At 49.6% G+C, this 22349-nt stretch overlaps 1 protein-coding gene across 7 annotated transcripts; it reads left to right on the forward strand.

The window, feature by feature from the left end:
* The first annotated feature begins 1301 nt into the window (after nt 1-1301).
* Nucleotides 1302-20827, forward strand: LAS1L (LAS1 like ribosome biogenesis factor). Of its 7 annotated transcripts, XM_057718804.1 has the most exons (15): nt 1310-1724; nt 2494-2619; nt 3614-3683; nt 4479-4560; nt 4983-5267; nt 5798-5844; nt 6705-6814; nt 8566-8651; nt 9021-9071; nt 9399-9605; nt 9961-10108; nt 15175-15701; nt 18285-18435; nt 18938-19140; nt 20484-20623. In XM_057718804.1, exons 1-14 carry the CDS (start codon nt 1534-1536, stop codon nt 19125-19127), a joined length of 2271 nt encoding a protein of 756 aa, XP_057574787.1. In that variant the 5' UTR covers nt 1310-1533; the 3' UTR covers nt 19128-19140; nt 20484-20623. The 7 variants fall into 7 exon arrangements, 5 of the variants coding, with proteins under 5 accessions (XP_057574791.1, XP_057574787.1, XP_057574790.1 ...); XR_009050361.1 differs by lacking the exons at nt 18285-18435; nt 18938-19140 and adding an exon at nt 12818-12930 and having other exon boundaries at nt 1302-1724; nt 20484-20613; XR_009050360.1 differs by lacking the exons at nt 18938-19140; nt 20484-20623 and adding an exon at nt 12818-12930 and having other exon boundaries at nt 1304-1724; nt 18285-18421.
* The last annotated feature ends 1522 nt before the right edge of the window (nt 20828-22349 follow it).

Here is a 22349-nt window from a genome sequence, read left to right on the forward strand (position 1 = left end):
CACCTCGATTTCAGCCAAATAATACTGATTTTAGACTTCTGACTTCCAAAACTGTGAGATAATTTCTGTTGTTTTAAGCCACCAAGTTTGTGGAAATTTGTTATAGCAGCCACAGGAAACTAATACAGTGCCTCCTCAAAGCTATCACTACTTAGACTTGATCCAATAATTCCTAATTCTCAATAGGTCTCAGACCTCATTTGCCACATATTAGATATGGTACTCTTGTTACATGCTTTGGTCAAGTTTTCTTGGAACACATGGAATAGGGAGACCCTCAGATTCATGGGGAAGGAATGGCGAAGGATAGGGCCCTTTTACCTGAAAAGTACTATCCAAAAATAACCTATAAACCACCAAAGTGTTCATGAATGATTCCTGCAGACCTGGCAGCTCCTCTAACTGGATTTGATCTTAAGGGGTCATATAAGCCATATCCCCGTCTTTGCCTGCACACTGCTAAGATCCTGAACGTGGAAAAGGTATCTGGTTTCTGGAAGACACCTGGCCTACTGTTTGGCATGGCTACTCAGGACAGAGTAACTGTCATTCAAGATAGTTGGGCAGACTAGATCTTGGGAGAAGCTGGCTGGAGAAAGAAGCACATATGGGGAATGGACTGCAATTTATTGCTGTAAAGTGAAAAAGAGTTACTCCTGGCAATGCTAGTGTTAGCAACAGTTCTCACTCAAGTGTTAGATTGGGAAATAATTTCTGTGAGAAAGATTGGGGCAGAGTCTTGGACATATTTTAGCCAACCCATAAAATCAAAAGGGCTTCATAATATTGCTTTCCCCTACAGAACTCCAGAATCCTAAGGAATTGTGCAGAAAAATTAAGTATACCTTTTGTGGATGTTGAAACCAACATAGCAGTGGAATGCTGGCAGAGTAAAATCCTACAATTTGAAAAAGAACCTAGAGATCACTCATTCTAAGCTACTCACTGTACAGATCTGAAAACCAGGCAGATTTCTTTTAACCCAACTTTAGATATTTAGATACTGGAATATTTGCTCTGCAGACTTGCTTTAGAGTCCATAGTGCTTAACTGGGCCAGATGCTGATTCATGGCAATGAAAACATAAGCGCATTTGCAGTACACTGGACGACCACAATCCCTTTCCCGCCCGCCAAGGAGCACAAACTAAAATTCCTCCTGCAGTCCAGACATATCCCTCCGGGTCTGGGACAGAAGCGCGTTAGTAACCAGGAAATTAGCGGAACCTTGAGGCTGAACGCTTGCAGTTGGTACGGTTGCTTAGAGGAAAGAACACTTCCGGTCTGCGAGGCCGTTCAGCAACTGGTGCTTCGGTTGGCCTCTAGCTCTAGCGTTTCGATTTGTCACGCTAACGCTGGGAGGCGGGCTTGCGTCGGGGTCACGCTCTCCCATTGGCTGCTGCTGCGGCGGCGGTTTGGAGTGAGGGTAGCACGTTGAGCTGGAGGCTGCTTGGAGTGCGGCGGCAAAAGGCCTGGCATCGAGCCCGGTGTCTGGTGGGAATCCGGGATTGAGCCAGGCCTGGGTCCCCGGGGGATGGATCGCGTGTGGAGTGCGTGGTGCGGAAAGTGCCTCAAAGAGAAAGGGTCGTCGCCACTCTGGGCCCAGCGCATCGTGGTCGCCTGGCTCAGTAGGGCTGAGTGGGATCAGGTGACGGTGTATCTGTTCTGTGACGACCATAAATTGCAGCGGTACGCGCTGAACCGCATCACAGTGTGGAGGAGCAGGTAAGGCAGCAGGTTTAGACCTCCTGCCTGCGTGTTGGTGGCACTTCATCTCTTCCTTTGTAGGATTTCCTTAAGGCCTTATTATCCAGCCTTCTCCTAAATGCCTAATGGTTCCCTTACGCATGGTTTGGGCATTGCTTGTCTCCCAAGTGCCCGGGGGAATGTCGCAGCCAAGCTCTTGCACTAATCCCTTTTGCGGAAAGAAACGGGGTGTGCCTCAACAGCTCTTTTGTTAAATCTGTGAGCTTTAACCCTTACCTTCTTTCATCTTGGGGTGGGTGCTGAAGGGACAGCTGTGGCTGAGCCAGCCAAGGCTTAAGGAGTAGCACTCTAGAATGGATTTCTGATTCGAAGTAGGAAGGGTAGGGGGAGCTTGCCTGCAAAACCATGTTTGAATGGGGCGCTGCAGTCCAGTTGGTAAGATTGACATGGGAACAGACAAGGGGCTAATGTCTCCAAGAATAAGGTCTTTGCTAGCTGAATGAGTTGAGGGTTTCAAGGTGAAAGAAAGGGGTGTGTACACATTTAATTTTTGATGGGTTGTGTAGCAGTTAGATATCCTGTGTATGCCCTAACCAGCCTCTTATATCCTGTATACTTTTGGATTCCTGGGACATTACCCTCCCTCTTCCAGCTTCTTGATTTTTGTCTGTTCACACATGCTTGAGCTAGTATATAATTGCAATAACCTACAGCAATCTAGGTTCTGAGGTGGAGGGTGGGCCAGTGTAAAGAACCTTTATGATGGTGCTGGACTGTGGCCCTTTAGGTTAGGCAACGAACTCCCCCTGGCAGTGGCTTCTACTGCTGACCTGGTACGCTGTAAGCTCATGGATGTAACTGGTGGCTTGGGCACTGATGAACTTAGACTGCTCTATGGCATGGCATTAGTCAGGTAAGACCTACACGGGTAGAGGTGTGTGTGGGGGTGGTTTTTTGAGGGTGGAGGGGGCGTGGGGGTAGCATGCGATAAGCAAAGTTTGGCTTTGGGTGCTACCTGAAGCAAAGAGCCTTGTGTGTCCCTGTGTATGGGTCACCTTGTGATTGCTTGACAGCTTTTGTTACCCCCGTTAACACACATTCCTCTTTTTCCTGAGAGCCTTCTCTCTTCCGTTTTTCTTTCCCTCTCTTTGGAATGTAGGGTCAGGGTGGTTCAGACCAAGTGGTCTCTATGGGTCTTTTCCAGCCTTGACAGTTTGATTTGTTTTCCTCCTTTTACTCTTTCACCCAGAGGAACTTTCCTGAATGGTTCTATGTCTTTGGCCATGCCTTAATGTGGGTTTTATAATCCTACCCCTATCTACACCTTTTTCCCATTCTCTCAACGAACACTGAAAGATTGCTGAATTGTGGAAATGGAGACATGGGCCAGGAGTTCCTGACTTATAAAGTAACTCAGAGTGGGTCTAGCTGTCTCATGTACATCAGGAAAAATGTTGCCTCTGAGTTTTCTCATCTGTCAAAGTCTTTGCTTAGCTCATATTGTTCTCCTTGTCTGCCTTGAGGTCCTCCCTAGTTCTTCTTACCTTCTCCATTGTCCCTGTATCATTTGATGTAGTTCTTTGTTCTAGCATTTACAACATATTATGTTCTAGCGTAATATGTTACATTACGTCATGGTTATTTATCCTAGACTGAACTCTTCAAGGCCAGAGCAGTATCTTATTCATCTTTATGGCTTCAGTACAGGGCAGAGTCTCAGTAAGTGTTGGACTGGATGGAACCATTCCTGCTCTGGCTGACACCAACCATAAGAACAGGACAGGACAGTCATTGGAAAGGTTGTGGAAATGCAAGGTGTCAGTAACTCAGCAAGGTGTTTTGAAGCCCCACTCGTTTGAATAAAACAGTTACTTGGGCTGTGCCACTTATTTCTCCCCCAAACTCAGGTTTGTGAACCTTATCTCGGAGAGGAAGACAAAGTTTGCCAAGCTCCCTCTCAAGTTCCTGGCTCAGGAGGTGTGTATGATAAAGTGACTTTGCTAAATTTTCTCTCCTCAGGAGGGCTCACTAAATGGGGCATGGGGTGATGTGGGTACAGTCAGACTAGCTCATCACACCACTGTCCACCAAGCCCAGCAAGAACCCCAGAGCCTCAACTTCCAGCTTGAGAGAAGCAGACTTGTTCCCTTGCTCATGGCTGCTATCTTCAGTGGGCTTGGCCTGCCCAGCTTGCTGGGAGTGGCCCAGGTGAGGCTGAGGCACCCAAACGCACCACTGGATGGGGACGGAGAAGAGGTGGCAGTTAAAGTGCCTGCCCTCTGGTTGTTGACAGTCTGAGGGAGGAGACAAACTCAGCCAAGCAGGGTGAAAATGTGAGACATTCCTGCCTTGAGTGAGTATGTGAGGTGTGTAGAGACCCAGATGGCAGGCAGGTTCTCAGCCATCAAGAGAAGCTTCCTGGAAGAGGTCTGAGAGAGAGAGGAGGGTGGAGGGTACCCTGGGAGAGGAACTAGTACAGACAGGGCAGAGGGAGGCTGAAGAAGGTGATTGTTAATGCTCATTTACAGGAATCTCTTCATTGGAGGAGGGTAGTTGGTGGCTGGGGGAGGCGGGTGTCTTCTGGTTTTCAAGATCACCTCCACAAAGCATAAAAAGAATCAGGAGACCTGGTGCCACTAAGACTGGAACCTCCTCTCAGGACCTCAGTTTCTCTATCTGTAAAATGGGGAGAAGCCAGGCTAATTCATCTCTGTGGCCCTTTCTGCTTTAATAGTTTCTAATTTCTGCACTCACACCCTCCACCACAATCAGGTGAACATTCCGGATTGGATTGTTGAACTTCGCCATGAGTTGACACACAAGAAAATGCCCCATATAAATGACTGCCGCAGGGGTGAGTCCCCAGGGAGTATACCTGTCACAGTTAAGCCCAGAGGCCTGGGCTAGGTGGCACTGTGGGGAGAGAGAGGAAGAGGAAGGTCTTCACCTGGGGTCAGAGCTGAGACTAGGGTGAGGCAAATGAGGCATTTGCCTTGGATACAAACTTTAAGGGGTCTCTGTTCTCGCACTTGCTAGCACCGTGCCATTTTTGGCATCCCATCTTCAAGTCTGGTATTAGTTTTTTCTAGGAAATGTGTGGGTGAGTGGGAGGAAGCAAAGAACAGGGGGATAACCCAGAGCAAGACGGGCTGCTTCTAGATATTTGAGATTTGTGCCTTCTTGGAGCCAAGCCTCTTCCCTGGGGCTGGGGCCTGCTAGGGGCTGGTTGCCTGTGGCTGTTACTATGACACTGTCTTCCTTCCTCCACTCCTTTAGGCTGTTACTTTGTCCTGGATTGGCTCCAGAAGACCTACTGGTGCCGCCAACTGGAGAATAGCCTGAGAGAGACCTGGGAGTTGGAGGAGGACAGGGAAGAGACAGATGAAGAAGATCAAGAGGAAGATAAGAACATTGTTGTTGATGACATCACAGAACAGAAACCAGAGCCTAAGGATGAGGAGAAAGGTGCAGAGCTGGATGTCAGGGCTGGTGGAGACAGTGAAGGCAACAAAGAGGTTGATCCACATTGGCAAAAGGCTCTGAGACATAAAGAGTTGTATGGTAGGTGTCCTTGATGCAGAAAGGGGTCCATGAGCTTGGAGCACTCGGGCTGATGGTTGACTCTGGTTATTTCCCTGGCTCAGCATTTCCTCTGGGGTGGTGGTGAGGCTTAACTTAAAAAAAATTACTGTTACAAATCATCTTCCTTGAGCCCTGTGAAGCAGGAGAGCCAAGAATTCTAATTCCCAATTTACAACTCATGAAATGAGGTGAGGGGGCTCAAAATTCTATCAAGGGGAAGATGAGATGAAGCGAGAGAGTAGCACAGACATATATATACTACCAACTGTAAAATAGATAGCCAGTGGGAAGTTGTTGTATAACAAAGGGAGTTCAACTCGAGGATGGAAGATGCCTTAGAGGACTGGGATGGGGAGGATGGGGGGGACTCGAGGGAGGGAATACAGGGATATGTGTATAAAAACAGATGACTGAACTTGGTGTACCACCCAAAAAAAAAAAAAATTCTGTCAGGAACAAGGCACAGTGCTGGCTGCTTTATTATGGCTGTTTCCCTATTCTGTTTTCAGAAAGAGCCCGAGAACTGCTAGTATCCTATGAAGAGGAGCAGTTTAAGGTAAGAAAGTGCCCTTGACTTGGCCTGTTCTCACCTGCCCCAGCCGTTTCTTCCCTCTTGCCAGCTACCTGAGAGAAGTCCTGAGAAGGAAATTGAAAGAAAAGTGGCAAAGCTTGGAAAGCTCTTCCAAAGCTCTCCTTGGAAAGAGGGGGGGTAGTAGGAAGGAGACAAGAGGAGCAGAGTCCAGTTGGCTGATCCTTCACATCGATGGAAGTTTGTGGATGGAAATTTGTGGATAATCGGCCCCCACTGGGTGGTAGGGAACAACTGGGTTTAGGTGGTTGCATAGACCTGCAGTACTGCAGCTGATCAGCAGATGGCGTCCAGGACCCTTCCTAGATCAGGTGAGCTTGAGGGGTGCTGTTTTAGAAGGAAGGGAGGTAGCTTAGAAACCATTCAGCTCAACCCTTCCTTTTCACAGATGAAGAAACTGAAAACGTGGATGAGTGAAGGGACTGGCCCAAGGTCGCATATGCAGTTAGTGATAGAACCAGGATAAGAATCTGGGTCTCCTGAATCACTTTCTTCCATAACTCATTGCTTCCTTTTACCCCTTGGTCCAAGGGTCTCTTCCCAACTCCAACCAAATTGCTCTCATTGGATATCTGTGTATTGGATTATCTGTTTATTGGGAGCCACGGGGAATTTGGGGGATGGGAAGGGAGGAAGAGGAAGAAGAGAAAGTCTGGAGTTGGAGGGTCGGGATGTTTTTAGTTGTAGGGCCAGTAGGGACATTGTGCAAACCCTGCCATGTCCCCTGAAGGGAGGTGCTGAGAGGTCTCATGAGAAGGAATCCTGGAGGGGTGGGGGAGGTTTACCTGGCTGAACCAGCCTTCTGATGGGACCCTCTTTGCTGGCAGGTGCTGGAGAAATTTCGGCATTTACCTCAGGCCATTAAGGCGTGGAATAACCTGTGTCCACCTGTAGAATGCATCCTGGCAGAGCTCAAGGGAATTACATGGGAGAACAGGTGTGTACCTAGGTAATTGGGGGCTGCTTACTCTCTAGGGTAGAGTGTAGCAGCCTCACTGAAATTGGTTTTCATATCCCAGCTTGCCAGCCTCTGCTGTAGGAAATCCCAGGGATAATCCTGAGCCCTAGCTGGTGACCCTGCATTTCACATGATCCTCTTCCCCAAGCCCTGCCAGCTACCAGGTGGAGTTTGCCTACTCTGAGTCACTGAAATGGCCAGAGGCAGGAATGTCTATTGTCATCCGTTCCCTGGCCAGCTTTGTTCCTTTTTGTCCAGTGCTATGTGGAGCTCTTGGCAACTAGGAAAAGCCCTTAATCTTTTGCTTTTTTACTGCCTAACTCTTGTCCGAGTTTGAGATAAAAGATATATGGTAGGCACTGCTGGTCTCTTTTGAACTGCTATTGGAAAGTATCAGCATCCCCTGGATAGTTGTGGTTGAGGGAACAGAGGAGGGGCCTTCCCAGGGCCTGGATCCTCTAAAGACTAAGTCCCCACTGACCTACCCAGTATGGCCATGAACCTTATTTTTTCCCCTAAAGTAGTACTTAGTTAAATCCAGAGCAGGCAGTGTCTATCCATTCCTTTCCTCCCTGACTCTTTGGGGCTTGCTATCTAAATTCAGCTGGAAAGGGCTTTGGGAAGAGGTTGGAAAGAATCTGGGATGGAGCAGAGAGTATAGGAAGGTGTGGTAGTTGGCAGGGTGGCCCTGTGTGGGAGCCTGAAGTGCAGGTTAGGATTGTCCCTGGCCTCTTCTTTATTCCTGGGATACCAATAGTTCCAAAGATGTTTTATCAGGGTCTGCCCAGCCTAGGCTTCTTAGCTGTACCCTTCAGCAAAGAGGTGAGTGGTGGCCCCCTCAGTAGCTGGGAAAACTATCCTTTTGCTGTACGGTAGTGTCTGCCTGGTCATGCTGAGCAGGCAACTGCCTGACTATTTTAAGTGTTCTTCCTGGATACTGACCTGAGGAGATGGGAGATGGATAGAAGGACAACTCTTTCCCTCCTCGAGCCTGGTAGAGGGAGGGATCTGAGTATGACAACTCTCCAGACATTGAGACACCTTGGGAGTCTCAATGTCTGGAGGGTTGTCACCTTGACCCAGTCAGCTAGGAGAGCCTCTCTTAGGGAACTGCTGGCTCTGGAGGAGACAGCTGGCTGTTGCTGGTTTTGGTTTGAGCTAGATGGGGATGAGAGAATACCCCTATAGCTTATATTTTCAACCTCTATATCTTAGTTCTGGGTTCTTGGGGTCCTTAGGAATGAGGATAATATTGATATTTGGCCCAGCAATTGAGTCCCAAAAGTTTCTGCTTCTAAGATCTGAAAGAGGGTAACCAGGGAGAAGGGGAGGGATATGAGACTGGAGGACTGTCTAGAGAAACAAAGACTGAGCAGGAACTAAAGTCTAAAAGCCCTTGACCCTATGACCTCAGGCATTTAACTCCTTTGTGGGCCTGGGACTTTTCTTCATCTGTGCTTTCAGGCTTGTTCAGACACTGCTGCCCTTGTTATGGGCCTTAGATTAGCATGTGCTTGGTAAATGCTTATTCAAAACCCACTGATCCCAGTCTTCGGCTCAGCCCCTGACTCAGGAGGATGAGGCCTGCGAGCCAACTGTCAGCTATCTTTTTCCCCCTGCTGGTTTGGCCATTTGAGTCAGAGGCACAGCTGCCTTGGGAGTGGGTAGGGGAGTAGAAGAGGGTCTTCTGCCTGCTTCAGTTTACTAAATGTAGTGTCCTCTTGCTCCAGGGAGGCTGTGCTAGATGCTTTTCTGGATGACGGCTTTCTCATCCCCACATTTGAACAGTTGGCAGCTTTGCAGATAGACTATGAAGGTAGGATCCTGGAGGTTCACTGCAGCCTCAGGGTACTGTGTATCCTGGGCAGGAACACCAGGGGTGGGCTGGGTGGCCCTGGACCAGGGGGTAAGAGCTGTTTCCTGCCATTCCATAGTTACTGGAAGCCCCTCTTGGCTGAGCAGAACATGTTGCCCCACTAATTAGTTGTTGGGCTATTCTTAGGTGGCCTGGAATTGGGTGGGGTGAGGTGAGGTGAGGTGGGGTGGGGTGGGGTGGGGTGGGGTGGGGGTCTTAATGCTGTTATTGTGCTATGTTAATTGTGATTTAGCTACTTGCTAGAGAGCTAGAACAGCAGAACTGGAAGGGCCTTGTGAGGTCATCTAGTCCAACATCCTCATGTTACAGATGGGCAGACTGAGGTCCAGAGAGGGGAAGGTACTGACCCAAAGTCACACAGTGAGTTATTGACAAAGCTGAAGCTAGAACCAGAGCTCTTTTTCTTTTATACTCTATTTTGAGTCAGTTGTTGTTTACCAGATACTAACTGGTTTCTCTCCCTGCTCTTCTACTGTCTTCTTTCCTCCTGTTCTGTGGTGGCAACTCTGTTATTGTTGGTGGGGACCCTCTTCTCCCTCTCTCTCCTCCCTTTCCTCCCTTCCTTCTTTCTCTCTCTCTCTTTTCCTTTCTCGCCCTCTTCTCCCCTCTTCCTCTTCCTTCCCTCCCTCCTTCTCTCTCCCTCCCTGCCTCCCCTTTTCCTGTCAATGGGTGTTTCTCACAAACCAGAAAACGTGGACTTGAATGACGTCCTGGTGCCAAAGCCATTCTCTCAATTCTGGCAACCCCTGCTCAGGGGCCTGCACTCCCAGACCTTCACTCAGGCCCTGCTGGAGAGAATGCTCTCTGAGCTGCCAGCCTTGGGGGACACCGGGATCCGACCCACCTACATCCTCAGATGGACCATTGAACTGATCGTGGCTAACACCAAGACTGGTGAGGGAGACTAGCCCTAGCCCCAGGGCTTAATGCAGCCCAGGCAAAAGCATCTGCCACTGTCCTCAGCTCTCGACTGAATAGCACCAGGCGGACACATCCCTTGTTAAAGGTTTAGGTCTGCCCAAGAGGGTCCTGCAGCAGCAGTGGACAAATCTCCCTTCACCTTTTTCTTCTCAGAGCCAAGTAAACTGGGCTGGGGCAAAGGGTCCTGAATGCTTTGAGCAATTGGGAGGTACAGAATGGGAGTCGGAGTCTGGGGGAACAGGGAGGGACAGAGCCAAGCTTTTCGAGGTGCGAGATTGGGTGGGGGGCCTTCTGGTTCCTTCTCCTCAGGACCTCTCTTCTCTCTCAGGACGGAATGCCCGCCGGTTTTCTGCAAGCCAGTGGGAAACGAGAAGGAGCTGGAGGCTATTCAACTGCTCTGCCTCCCTTGACTGGCCCCAGGTGGTTGAGTCCTGCTTGGGCTCACCTTGCTGGGCCAGCCCCCAACTCCTTCAGCTGTAAGTTTCTTGAATTCCATCTGGTAAGAGGGTGAGACCCTGCAGGCCTCAGGGCTGCACAGTCCTAGAAAGGCAGAGTTGGATGAGCCCTTGTAAGGACACCTAGTCCTGTCCCCTTCCTACTAACAGATGAGAGAATTGAGTCCCGGAGAGGGAAGGGGTAGGGTATTCTTGCCTAAGATCACAGAGCTTAAGACGTGGCTGAACTGAGTCCAGTATGAAAATGGACAAGACAACCCCCCTAGTGCTTAGTACAGTGGCCTGTACAGAGTAAGTGCACAATAAATGGTAGCTGCTGTTTGTTATTGAATTCTTCTGACTTTACGCCCAGTGCTGTCTCCATTATCTTCCTAAAATATACCTCTCATAGATGCTTAACAACCTTCAGTGGCTCCTTATTGCCTTCCTAATGAGGTCTAGGCTTCTTAGCCTGACATTCAAAGATCTTTAACGTATCATGATAACCATACCTCCTGTGATTCTCCTTTACCCAGTCCACTCTGGGCGTTATGGTCAAACTGAACATTGCACTTGTTCCTGTAAATACCTGTGGTTGTCTCCCTTTCCTTTTTTCTGTCCTTTCCTGACCCCGAGCCACTTCCCTCATACTCATGGAAGGCTTTAGCACCCAATTCTCTTCCTGCTTTCTGGGGCAATGTCTGTTTCATTTGAGTGACCCATCTGACACTGCAGCTTCTCACCTCCAGTGACCTTCATTCTCCACTACACTCAGCAACCCATTTCCATCACTCAGAGCTATTCCACCTCTGAAAGCTTACGTCCCAGCATCCTATTCAGTGACCATAACCTCTTGTCCTACCAGTTCTCACCCTCGCATCCCACGACATCTGCTCTTTGCCTGCATCCAGACCTCCATCCCTCCATTTCTTACCTGCCTCAACTTTGCTTCCCCTCAATCCTGTCTGGTTGATCACTTCAGCCACTCGTCATCAGCACCCTCAGCTCTGCCCATCCTTTGGCATATCTGACTTGCAAACCCCTGAGTTGGCATTGATCCTCCCCACTCTGCTTCTCCCACTCCTCAGCCCGGGTAGCTGAGCTCTGCTGGAGAAAACCACATAGCCCTGCGGATTGCTGCCACTGCAGAGGTATGATTTTTAATCTCGGGCCAGGCCTCAGTTCTGCTTCTCTGAACTTTTTCTTGTTTTCTGCCCACTTTCTCTCTTGTTCCCTGACTGTTCAAAATCCTTACCACTCATCTCAAGGCCCCCCCCACTCCCGTTTCACCCTAGTTTCCTCGAGCACGTGGAGGCCTCCAGCAGGGCCCCCTCAACCCGAGGTCCAGCCCTCGTGAACTGATCTGCTTCTACACTCAACGTTGTCGCCAGTCTCAGGATGAGGTGGCCTTGCCCAACCTCAAAGCCTACTCTTCCATCTGTGCTCTGGAGTTACCTCTGCCAATATCACTGGGGCCTAACCCCAGCCTCTCCCTTGCTCTACTGGCTCTTGCTCTTCAACCTGTGAACAGTGCCTGAGTTTTTCTCATCTTTAAACAAAATAACAGTGACAACAACACAAGCAAAAGCACTTTGACCCTGCATCCCTCTGTTGGGTTATCACTAGCTTATCCTTCCTCTCCTATCATAACACCTCAAAAGAGTAGTCTGCACTCAACAGTCTCATTTCCTCACTACCTTCTTACTCCTCAACTTGCTGTAATTTGGCATTCACCCCCAGAGCTCTTTTGACGTAGTTACCAAATCCAATGGGCCCTTGTCCATTGCCTGTCTATTGCATTGATGCTGTTTACCACTCCATCCTTGAAATGCCTGTGCTTTTTTACTAGTTTAAAAAAGCTGTAATGTACCAAGCCCCAAATCTATCTAGTCCATGCCTTTCCCTCAAGATTCAACCCCCTGTATTTGATTGCATGCCAGATATCTCCCCTTGGATGGCCTCCAGGTACCTTACTGTGACTAAAATAGCATTGGTCATCTTACTGTCCACCCCAGCCCCAAAGTGAATTTCCTCCTCTGCTCCCTCACTTGGTGGCAGCACTATCTACCCTGTCATGTTGATTCAGGTACTTCTCAAATCTGAGATTTTGTCTTGCCATATCTATTTCCCCTAGTGTCTCCTTCCCTCTATCAGTATAAGCTGTTCAAGGGCAGGGGCTCTGCATTAGCCATCTGTGCCCCAACACATCGTGTAAGTCCAGGCCCCAAACAAACCTAAGTAAATGTTGTTGAATTAAACTGTACTCTGCTGTCTCATTGCCAGCAGCGCTGTCTGTAGTGGGAGCTGATTACATGCTTGAGTAAATGAAGTGGGAGTCTGGGTGCTAAGACCATCTTAGTCCACTGATCCTTCCCATGGAGTCGGAAAGTCTTTATTGAACCCTAATGACATTTGGGGCACAGTCGTATCTTATAAGTAACTTATAAGGGAAAAAAAGTAGCCTTGTTGACAAAGTCAGCTAGTGCAAGACCTCCAGGAGATGGGACTGAATCAAACAGCCAAATCTCCAGATGTGTGTGCTCTAGACTGGAAGTGATATGGATGGGTGGGAAACTGGGAGGAGAACCAAAAAGTCCTAGAGTCATTTGAGCAATTCCAGCAAGAGAAAGAATAAAGGAAATTTCAAAATTCTGAAGGAACATGGCATGTGTATATAATGGGGGGAGGGAATGAAAAGAGCAGCATGGAGGGGTTGGATAGGTGACCTTCAAGGTACTTTCCAATCCTAAGTGCCTGCAGAGTGGAAGCTGCTGGTCTTGGAGAAGTCTGGACCACAGAGATCTCCCAACCCAAGCATACCAGAGGGATGCGACACATGCCAGCAGTAACAGCGGCTCACTTGGGTACGATTTCTTGTGCACAGATCCTGCCTTTCCCAGATAATCAGTGAATCTCGTCCTAATTACCCCATTACACAGATTGGGAAATGGGATTGCTGCTAGTCAGTAGCAAGTCTGCAAGTCAGAGCCGGGACCAGAAACCAGAATACAGATATACTGTCCTTACTCCTGTGCTCTTTCTACAGTGTTCCATTAGATTGCACATACAGAACATGACTTTTGTTTTCCCCAGAGGAAAAATAAAAGATACCACTGGTAGTTAAGTGTTGGACATGGTGCTGTGTTTGTAGAAGCTTTTTCATTTCATTTGACACAGCAGTCTTTGGAGGTGGAGATACTGATATACTCCTATTTGACAGATAAGGAAGACACTGAGGCTGTGAATAGTGTGAAGTGACATTCAAAAGTCATATGATTTGTTGATGGTGGGACAGGGATTTGGGCCCAGGGCTTATGAGTCCAAAGTCCACCTTCCTTCTACCAGTCTGATCTGTGACCTTCTTAGTCCTGATCTGTGACCAGCCCAACCCGAGGAAGGAGGTGGATTTTAAGATTCATTATCATCCCTGCACCTCAGTGGTCAGACTAGACAGCTTGAGAGAGCGGGTGGGTAATAATAAACTGTGGCAACATGGCATCTTGCCAATATCAAGTGCCTAGGAATATTTATTATTAATCATACTAATGGACCACGCTGAGAGGAAAGAGAGTTTCTCTCTGGCTTTTCCTCTTAGTAATAAGGCTGGAAGCTTTTTGAGAGCTTCCCCAAGCCAGCCAATATGAATTCAATCTGAGCCAGTGCCATCTTGGAATATGAAATTAGCCCTGCAGAAAGGGTCTCCCACTCTCCCATTGGAGTCACTAGCTCCCAGCCCTGCCCCCAGCAGCCAGTGACCAACAACCAAACCTGTGTGGCCAGTCTGCCTGTTGGGCCCAGAGAGAAAACAGCCCGCTGAGCACATGGCCCTTCTTTCTGTGAACCACCCACAATTCAAACTTGATACACTTAGAAGGAAACTATCCATCCATCCTACGCATGCCACCAGCACTGACCAGGTGCCTGCTAGGTGCCCGGTTCTATGTGAGGCTCTGCAAGGGTACTCACCCTCTTCGTCCCCAGGCGCTCTCCTTCCCAGGCTCTGTATTTGTTGGTGGTTTTGCTGTTAGTACCGTCCTTTGTGAGCACGATGTCATTGTCTTTAACTCTCCTCTACCTGCCCTCTACCATCTGGTCACCAAGCCCTGCTCTCTGTCTGTCTGTCCTTCACAGCTTCTCTCCCTCCCATCTCCACTGCCAGTTCCCTAGGTCAGCCCTCACTGACTTTCCCTGGTCTCCCTGACTCCAGGCTGCCCCACCCAGGCCATCCTCCACATGGTCACCATGGTGATCTTCAAAAAGATCACCGGAGCCTTCACCTGTGCTCAGAGATGTCAGATGACCCTCTTCACCCAACACACACACATAACATCTGCAGGCTTCTCTTGCTCCCACAGCTCCTCAGCACAGCCCTTCCCCTCGAGCCAGGCTACTCTCACCGCGTGTACACAGCCTGGTGTGCTGGCTCTTGTCTCTGCATGAAGCCTTCCCTTGATCTCTCCTGCCCTCCTTGTGCTTTCTGCCTCCTGCCAGCTCCTATAGTGCCCAGGTCTGCAGCGCTCATCTGGCCTCCCTCCCACATCCTGCTTTGTCTTGTCAGCTGCTGCTTTTTTTTTTTTTCCTCCATTCCAGGCTGGGCTGTAGTTGCGCCCCCAAAAGGGATCACACTTTGTGTTCCATGCAGAAGGAGCACAGCCGACTTCCAAGCATATCTTTGGAGCTCAGAATAGATTGCTCAGCTAAAGAGAGGGATCTAGTCTCATGTCCAGCCCTGCAGGCCTATTGGCTAGTTTGTGTATTTACATAGCATTTCAGTACAGATTATAGCTATCATTTATTGCTTGCTCACTATGTGCCAGGTACTGTGCCAGACATTGTATGTGAGCTATCTTATTTACTCCTTTCAACAACCCTCTAATTATGTGCCATTATTGTGCTCATTTTACTGAGAATGGAAGTGAGCCACAGAGATGAATTATAGAGCTTGTTTAGGGTCCATGGTCCTGTTGTATCTGTGTTCTGTCTGCTCTACTGCACTGCCTTTCAGCGGCAGGTCTGGAAGCTCACAGACCAAATTCAAACTGGAATTTTGGTGTATGAGGTGACTTGAGATTTTGAATCTTTCTTACTCCATCCTTCCCTTTGCTCAGCATCTTCAAAGCCATGGGGCAGGTCCTGCCAGATGAGGAGCAGGAGAAGCTGCTGCGCATCTGTTCCATTTATACCCAGCGTGGAGAAAACAACCTGGCGCAGGAGGGCTCACAGGCTTCCCCCATTGGGAAGTCTCCATACACACTGGACAGCCTGTATTGGAGCCTCAAACCAGCTGGCTCGAGCTCTGGGCCTGAAGGAGAAGCCCAGCAACAGGAGGAGCGGGGCAGCCTTAATGATGTCAAGGAAGATGAGAAGGAGAAGAAAGAGGCCTTGGAAGACCAGGTGGAAGAGGATGATGAAGAGGAGGAAGAGGAAAATGATGACCAGAAGTGGGAGGAGGAGGAAGATGATGATGATGACGATGACGACGACGACGACGACGAGGATGAGGACGAGGACGAGGAAAACAGGATGGAGGTGGGGCCTTTCTCTATAGAGGAAGAGTCTCCCACTGCCGAGAATGCCAGGCGCCTGGCCCAGAAAAGAGGAGCTTTGCAGGGTTCCACATGGCAAGTTAGCTCAGGTAAGAAGCCTGATAACCGCTTTTTCCCACATCTATCTTCCCTCTCTGGCTGGCTCTCTTGAGGCTTCCCTTCACCCTAGGAAAAGAATGGAAAGTAGCAAGAGGTAGCCATCATTAGCAAGTCTGTGAGGCAGCCCGGTGTGTGGGTGACAGCTGGTTTCCCTCCGCCTTAGGATGGAGCGTGTGAGCACCAGGGACTTTAGCACTGTCATGATGCAAGCTGCAGAGAGCACATTCAGAGGGGATGGTGTGAGTGTGAGCACTGGGGAGCACAGCAGAAAGCTACAGGTAGGGGGTGGACATATGTATGATTCTGCATGTTTTTCATGTGCAGTGATCAGCAGCAGAGAGCCAGAGAATAGTGCTTTCTGTGTATATGTGAATGTGTATGTACACGTGGAGGCTGGGTGGTGATGGGACAGGATTTTGCTGTGTGTGAGAAAGAAAGAACCCAGGGATATTTAGAAGAACTATAAATGAGATCAGAAGGGGGAGAATAAGGAGCAGTACAGTTTTGGGGGGAGCATACAAGTTAGTGAGACAAAGCCAGGAGGGAGCAAGGGGTTTGGATGATAGGTGGGGGAACATGAATCTGCTCCTGAGGGTGGTTTTTTGAAGGCTGTCATTTGGGTTGGGGAGCAGGAACCTTAAGGCAGGGGAACTCCGAAGGAATGAACAGTCTGATGTGTGTGCATGGGCATGTGTGTATGTGTACACACTGGAGGCCGGGGTAGACGTGGGGCACAGCCCTTGTGATGGAGCCTGGGGGAAGGAGGGAGGGAAAACAGTTGGGACTGGGTGTGGTGTGGGGTAGGCATGGTGGGGAACAATAGGAAGAGAGGGGGAAGGCAGTGAAGGAGCTTAGGGGGAAAGTGAAATCTTTGTCCTTATATGGACATATGTATGGAAGGTCTGGGGCATAAAGGCCCTGAGTGCTAGGGATAGGCGAACATGCTTATGTTTGTGTGTATGTGAATGGGTATGTGCCTGCATGTGCTGGACAAACCAAGGCACAGCAACAGAGAAATCTCTTGGGGCTTGGAGGGCTGTGCTTGTAAATATCCAAAGGGAGGGGCAGTGACTCAGGCAGAATTGTGTGTATGCGTGTGTGTGTGTGTGTGTGTGTGTGTGTGTGTGTGTGAGAGAGACAGACAGAGAGAGGGAGAGGGGGAGAGGGAGAGAGAGGGAGCGTAGGGGTTGTGAAAAGAGAAAGTGTGAAGTGGGCTGTATGTGCACCTGTGCATACATGCACACATGGTCATGTATGTTTTTGGAAGAGGAGGCAGGGTTGCCAAGACCCATGGGGACCAGGAGGCTTGTGTATGAGGGAGAGAAGTAGAAACAATAGGTGGGGGAATATGGAAAGGCCTGAGAACAGGCAGTGAAACAGCCATCTAGAGATGGCCTGTGCTGTTACTGAGGGGACATGTACAAGGGTGTCAGGCTAGAGAGGCAGGGGCAGTGATGTAGACAGTGTTGGCAGTTAGTGATGGGGAGGGAGGATGGTTAGGTCCGTGACAGACATGGGGGAATGGTCCCTGTGTACAAAGGTGTCTTTGTATCCATAGGGCAATGCAGGGTGTTAAGAGAGTCACAGCTTCCTTCATGTAAGAGAGCCAGGGGTGAGGCAATGGGCAGGCAGAGGTACATCCCTTCCTGAGGGGGCTCTTTGAGTAACATAAAAATCTAGTCCAGGGTTGATACTTTCCAGAATGCCAGGGGCATTATGACAGGGAGAATTCTTTGGGTACTAGGGAGATGCAGGAACTGGAGGTCAGAAACTGGAGCTACTTGGAGAAGCTCACCAGTGAAGGCTTTGTTTGAAAACATTGGATGCACTAGTGTAAGGATGGGGAAGGGATTTAACATAATACTGTGTGGAGGGTACTTAAGTGATAGGACAGAGTGGGTGGGGAGTGCCTGACATGGTCCATTCCGAAGTGGAATGTGTCGGGAGGTGGGGAGGGGTTGTGAACGTGGAAGGGCTAGGGCATTGAAATCTTTCCCCCCTTGCTGTTACTTCCTCGTATGTGTATACACATATGTGGAGTTGCAAGGACTTTAAGATTTCTTGTTTGTGTTCCTGTGCATGAGAAGTATGAGAGGCAGGGAGTAAAACTGGAAACATTCATTGAGTGGAGGGTTTGGTCTGTGTGCTTATGTGTGTTTACTTAGGCATCTGTAGGGGGTGGGGTATGCAGACATAGCCTTTCCCTGGAGAAGGGATGTTCTTTGTGTGTGCATCTGGGGCAACAAGACCTTGCAGGGGGCAGGGAGAGCATGATACCTCTGAGAGAGTGTTCATCCTGAGGTGGTATGTGGTCCTGAATATATACCTCTGAAGGCAAAGCCATGAAGAAATGATATGATACTCAAACACATTGGGGGGGGGGGTGGTTGTGCATCGATGTGTAGGATATCTAGGTCATTCAGATATGCAGAAGTATCTTTGAGTTTGGGGAGGAGGTGCGGTGGGAATTCTGGGGCATCCAGACTCTCCAGGATATCAGGGTAGGTGGGCTTGTGCACCCATCTGAGAACTAGCTCATCAGCCCTCTCTTGCCTCCTACCTTTGCTCCACAGAATATGTACGATGGGACACTTTCCCCTTAGGCCGAATGCCAGGTCAGACCGAGGACCCAGCAGAGCTTATGCTGGAGAATTATGACACCATGTATCTTTTGGACCAGCCTGTGCTAGAGCAGCGGCTGGAACCCCCAACATGCAAGACTGGGTGAGTGCCTATGGCAGCAGGATTTCTCACCCCTTTCTCTGCCTCCCACAAGAGGGAGGGAGGGAGGGAAGAACATAGAGTGGGGTGGGTGGGGGAGGTAACTGTCCCCAGTCAGGGCCTAAATGAATGAAATGTAAGCTCCAGTCCTTGGCTGGGCCCTTGCCAGGACTCCCAGCCCCTAGCTTGGGTGGGGTGGGGTGGTGCAGTGAGGCAGCCACACACAACTGGCTTGGCATCCCTCTCAGATTGCATCTGGTTTGTGTGTGCATGTGTGTGTGCATGTGTGTGTGTGTGTGTGTGTGTGTATTCATGTATTCTGGGAAGGGAGAGGGCCATAGCTTTTAGCAGATTCTCTAAAGGATCCACCACTCCTAAAAAGTCAAGAACGGGTGCTCTTATTCAACTTCTTCATGTTCCTGAGGAGAAAACTGAGGCCCAGAAAGGGGAAGGGATTTGTTCAAAGGTGCACAGAGTAATCAGTAGGCCTCCCTGCACTATCCAGGCATCTTGGTAGCAAGGCCTACGCAGGGCTCCATGCTGTCCCTCGAAACTCACCTCTGGATCACAGGCGTAGGAGCCCTTGGGTCATCAGGGAGCCAGGAACCAAGCAGCCCTTGCTGAGGGGCTCTGCTGGTAACACAAAGGAGCCTGTCCAGAGGGCCTGTACATTCCGGAATGCGGGGCCATTGTGACCAGGACAATCCTGTGAGTACCAGAGAGAGACCTCTGTGGGCCCCTGAAACAGTCTGTCCCTGTGCTGCCTGCCCACTTCATGGGAGATGAGCCCCTCTTCCTCTAGACATTCAGAGAGAGGGCTATTGAACCCAGGGACCCCAGCAGCAGGCCAGGCCCAAGGCAGTGTCATGGACTCTCGTAGGCCAGGGGCAGCAGGTCTCTTGGAGAGGAGAGGAGGCAGTGGGGGAAGCCAGGTGGTCTGTAGTTGGGAGTGGGGCCCACATGTCTGAAGAGAGACCTTCTCTCCCTTGGGTAAGGCTGTCTTGATAAACATCAAGGTATCAAGGGTGAAGTTTGGGCAGGTAGGGCTGTTAAATCCAGAAGGAGGCCCAGTCCCACACCCCCTGTAGTAGGGAGATTTCCTCAGCTGGAGCCAGCATGCCCACCCCTGCTCCTTGTCTCAGCTCCACCCTGACTTGGCTGTGTGGCCTTGAGCAAGTCCCTTTTCATCTCTGAGCCTCAGTTCCCTTGTCTGTGAGATGGTGAGTGATGGGAGGGGATGGGGCTAGATTATCTCTAAGGGATTTTTTAGCTGCATTAGTGTAACCATGGATCTGCCTGAGAGGAAGGATGATGGCTTTGCTCTGAGCTGTCACCCTTATCTACCTGGAGGGACTTTTGACCTGTAGGAAGCAGGGGAAGCAAGAATGTTCTGAGCAGAGCCAGGGAAGAGGAAGGCAGTCTTCTCCCTAGGGCAATTTTGCAATCCTGGGATGGGAGCTGGGCCTAGCCCTGCAGCCTAAGCCTGGCATTGGGCCCCTTAACCAGCTGTTGGGGTGGGAGCAATCCAGCCCAGGGTCCCCTGGGCCCCCAAGATTTAGGGCCTTAGAAGAAAGCCTATTAGGGCAGCCACTTTCAATACCTTCCTGGGGGTGGGGTGGTGCGGGTCTCCCTTTCCTACCTCAACCTAAATAGCTCTGCTTTAATCTGGTTTATGAACTAGGGTTCTATATAAAGTTTCATTTGAAAAGTTCCACTCCTTCTCTCTCTCCTCTCTCAACTGAGGGAAGGGCAGAGCCACCCCTGGGGTCCATCTTGAAGTGGTTTCTCAGATGTGTTCCAGTCTCCTTGTAAAGCCAAGCAAGAGGGTGGGCCCTTCCCATAGACGCACCCTTCCCATAGACGCACCCTTCCCATAGACGCACCCTTCCCATAGACGCACCCTTCCCATAGACGCACCCTTCCCATAGACGCACCCTTCCCATAGACGCACCCTTCCCATAGACGCACACACAATCAAGCATCCTTAGCCCATCCAGAGCCTAAAGCTGCCTCCTTACCTGACTGACCTCGTCTCTTCCTTCTCTCTGCAGCACTCTGGGCCTGAGCTGCAGCATTGGCAGTGGCAACTGCAGCAATGGCAGCAATGACAGTGGCAACTTGGACAGCCTTCTTTGGAGCCAGGGCCAGCTGCATGGACTCAAAACTGGCCTACAGCTCTTCTGATTCCTGCTCTGGTGCAGGTGTTCATCCAGTGCTACTGGGGCAACAGCCCACCCTCCCCCATTCCCCCAGTGCACCTAATACTCCATAAAACAAGCTGGGAGACAGCCTACACCAGCCATATCAGCTCAGCTTTCCATCACAGTAGAATTTTGAATGTTTTGTTTTGTTTTGTTTTGTTTTGAAAAACAATAAACAGGCAACTGTTGTTTTGGTGTTTGTGAGATGAGGGGTTGTGTGCCTCTCCCTTTATTCTGGGGGCTCCAGAGAAGATGGGATCATAACAGAGTGGGATCTGGGTCCAGTGCCCCTTTTATGCCTTTTCTCTGACTCAAACCTTTTTCACTCCCCTCATTGAAATGTAGTGTGGGGCCAGCTCACTTGGAAGCATCAGGCCCCAGAAGAGGCTTCGTTGGCCATAAAGCCCAGCCAGCATCAGGGGAATCTGCTCAAAACTTCCCTGACAGCTGGAAGACCCAGGTCTTCCTGTTGCAACCCAGCAGGGTTCTGCCTCGTTTCTCTGCCTGCAGTCACTGGGCACTAAACAGCAGGTGAAAGCCAAAGAAAAACTTTTCTTTGTCACTTTTCTACTCTTTTGCCTAGAAAAGATAAAGTGGACTTCCTTGTGGTGTGCACTGGAACAGAGAAATGTCTTAGGGTCTGACCCACAGCTTTTCTTTGGTCACCCAATTCTTTCAGACACTCAGACTGCCTACCCTATCAGCCCTGAGCTGCCAAGAGACAGCGATGAATAAAATATGTTCTCACCCCTCAGAGCCCTCTGCCTGATGAAAAAGGACAAAGTCCACTGATTATGATAACTTGATGCCTTTGCTAGGTGTCTTAAGAAACCCCCTGTGTACACAAGTCCTTTGTTTTTCTCACGGTGGTATTTCCAGGGTGGTGGTTGATTGGCTACAGTATTCCCCACCCCAACTCAGGAGAGAGTGGGCATCTGTGGGGCCAGTTTGGGTCCAGACAAGGCAAAACATTCCAGCCAAGATGCTGGCTCCAGGAGTGGCTGAGCCAAGGAACAATGAAAGGAAGGAGTGGGCATATGCTATAAAATGCCAAGGAGGAATTGAGTGGAAATGTCCTGCCAGAGCCCAGTCAAGGGTTTAAACGAGTTAGGACACTAGGCAGTCCCCAACACTTTTTAAAGGATATCCTAAATATCTTTGTGGGTATGTGTATGTAATCATTTTTCTAGAGCTAGTTCACAGATTTAATCAGAGGGGTCCATGAGCCCAATAGCCCAAAAGGTTAAGATTTCCTGTTCCGGGTGGACCCAAGCACCAGGCATGGGCATAGCAGTCTCCTGCACAGGTTAATGCAAAGTCACTTTCCCTCCAACTCTTCCCTCCTGCCAAATGCTGTCTTAGCATCCAGGAATGTCAGATCTGACAGAGACCTCAAGGAGCATCTAGGCCGCATCTAGTCAAGGGATTTGCAAATGTGTATTCTGGGATGCAGCCTCAGCATCTGCTCTATGAAGATATGGGTGTTGCAAACTCTTGGTTCCTCTCCAGCACTTCTCTAAAGCAGCCTGGATTTTTTTTTTTTTTTTTATCTTTATTGGAGTATAATAGGTTTACACTGTTGTGCCAGTTTCCATTGTACAACAAAGCAAATCAGCTGTATTTATACATATATCCCCATATCCCCTCCCTCTTGAACCTCCCTCCCTTCCTCCTTATCCCACCCCTCTAGGTCATCAGCAATCATCAAGTTGATCA

Source organism: Hippopotamus amphibius, chromosome X, assembly GCF_030028045.1.
Source record: "Hippopotamus amphibius kiboko isolate mHipAmp2 chromosome X, mHipAmp2.hap2, whole genome shotgun sequence".
In the NCBI taxonomy this organism is placed as follows: Eukaryota; Metazoa; Chordata; class Mammalia; order Artiodactyla; family Hippopotamidae; genus Hippopotamus; species Hippopotamus amphibius.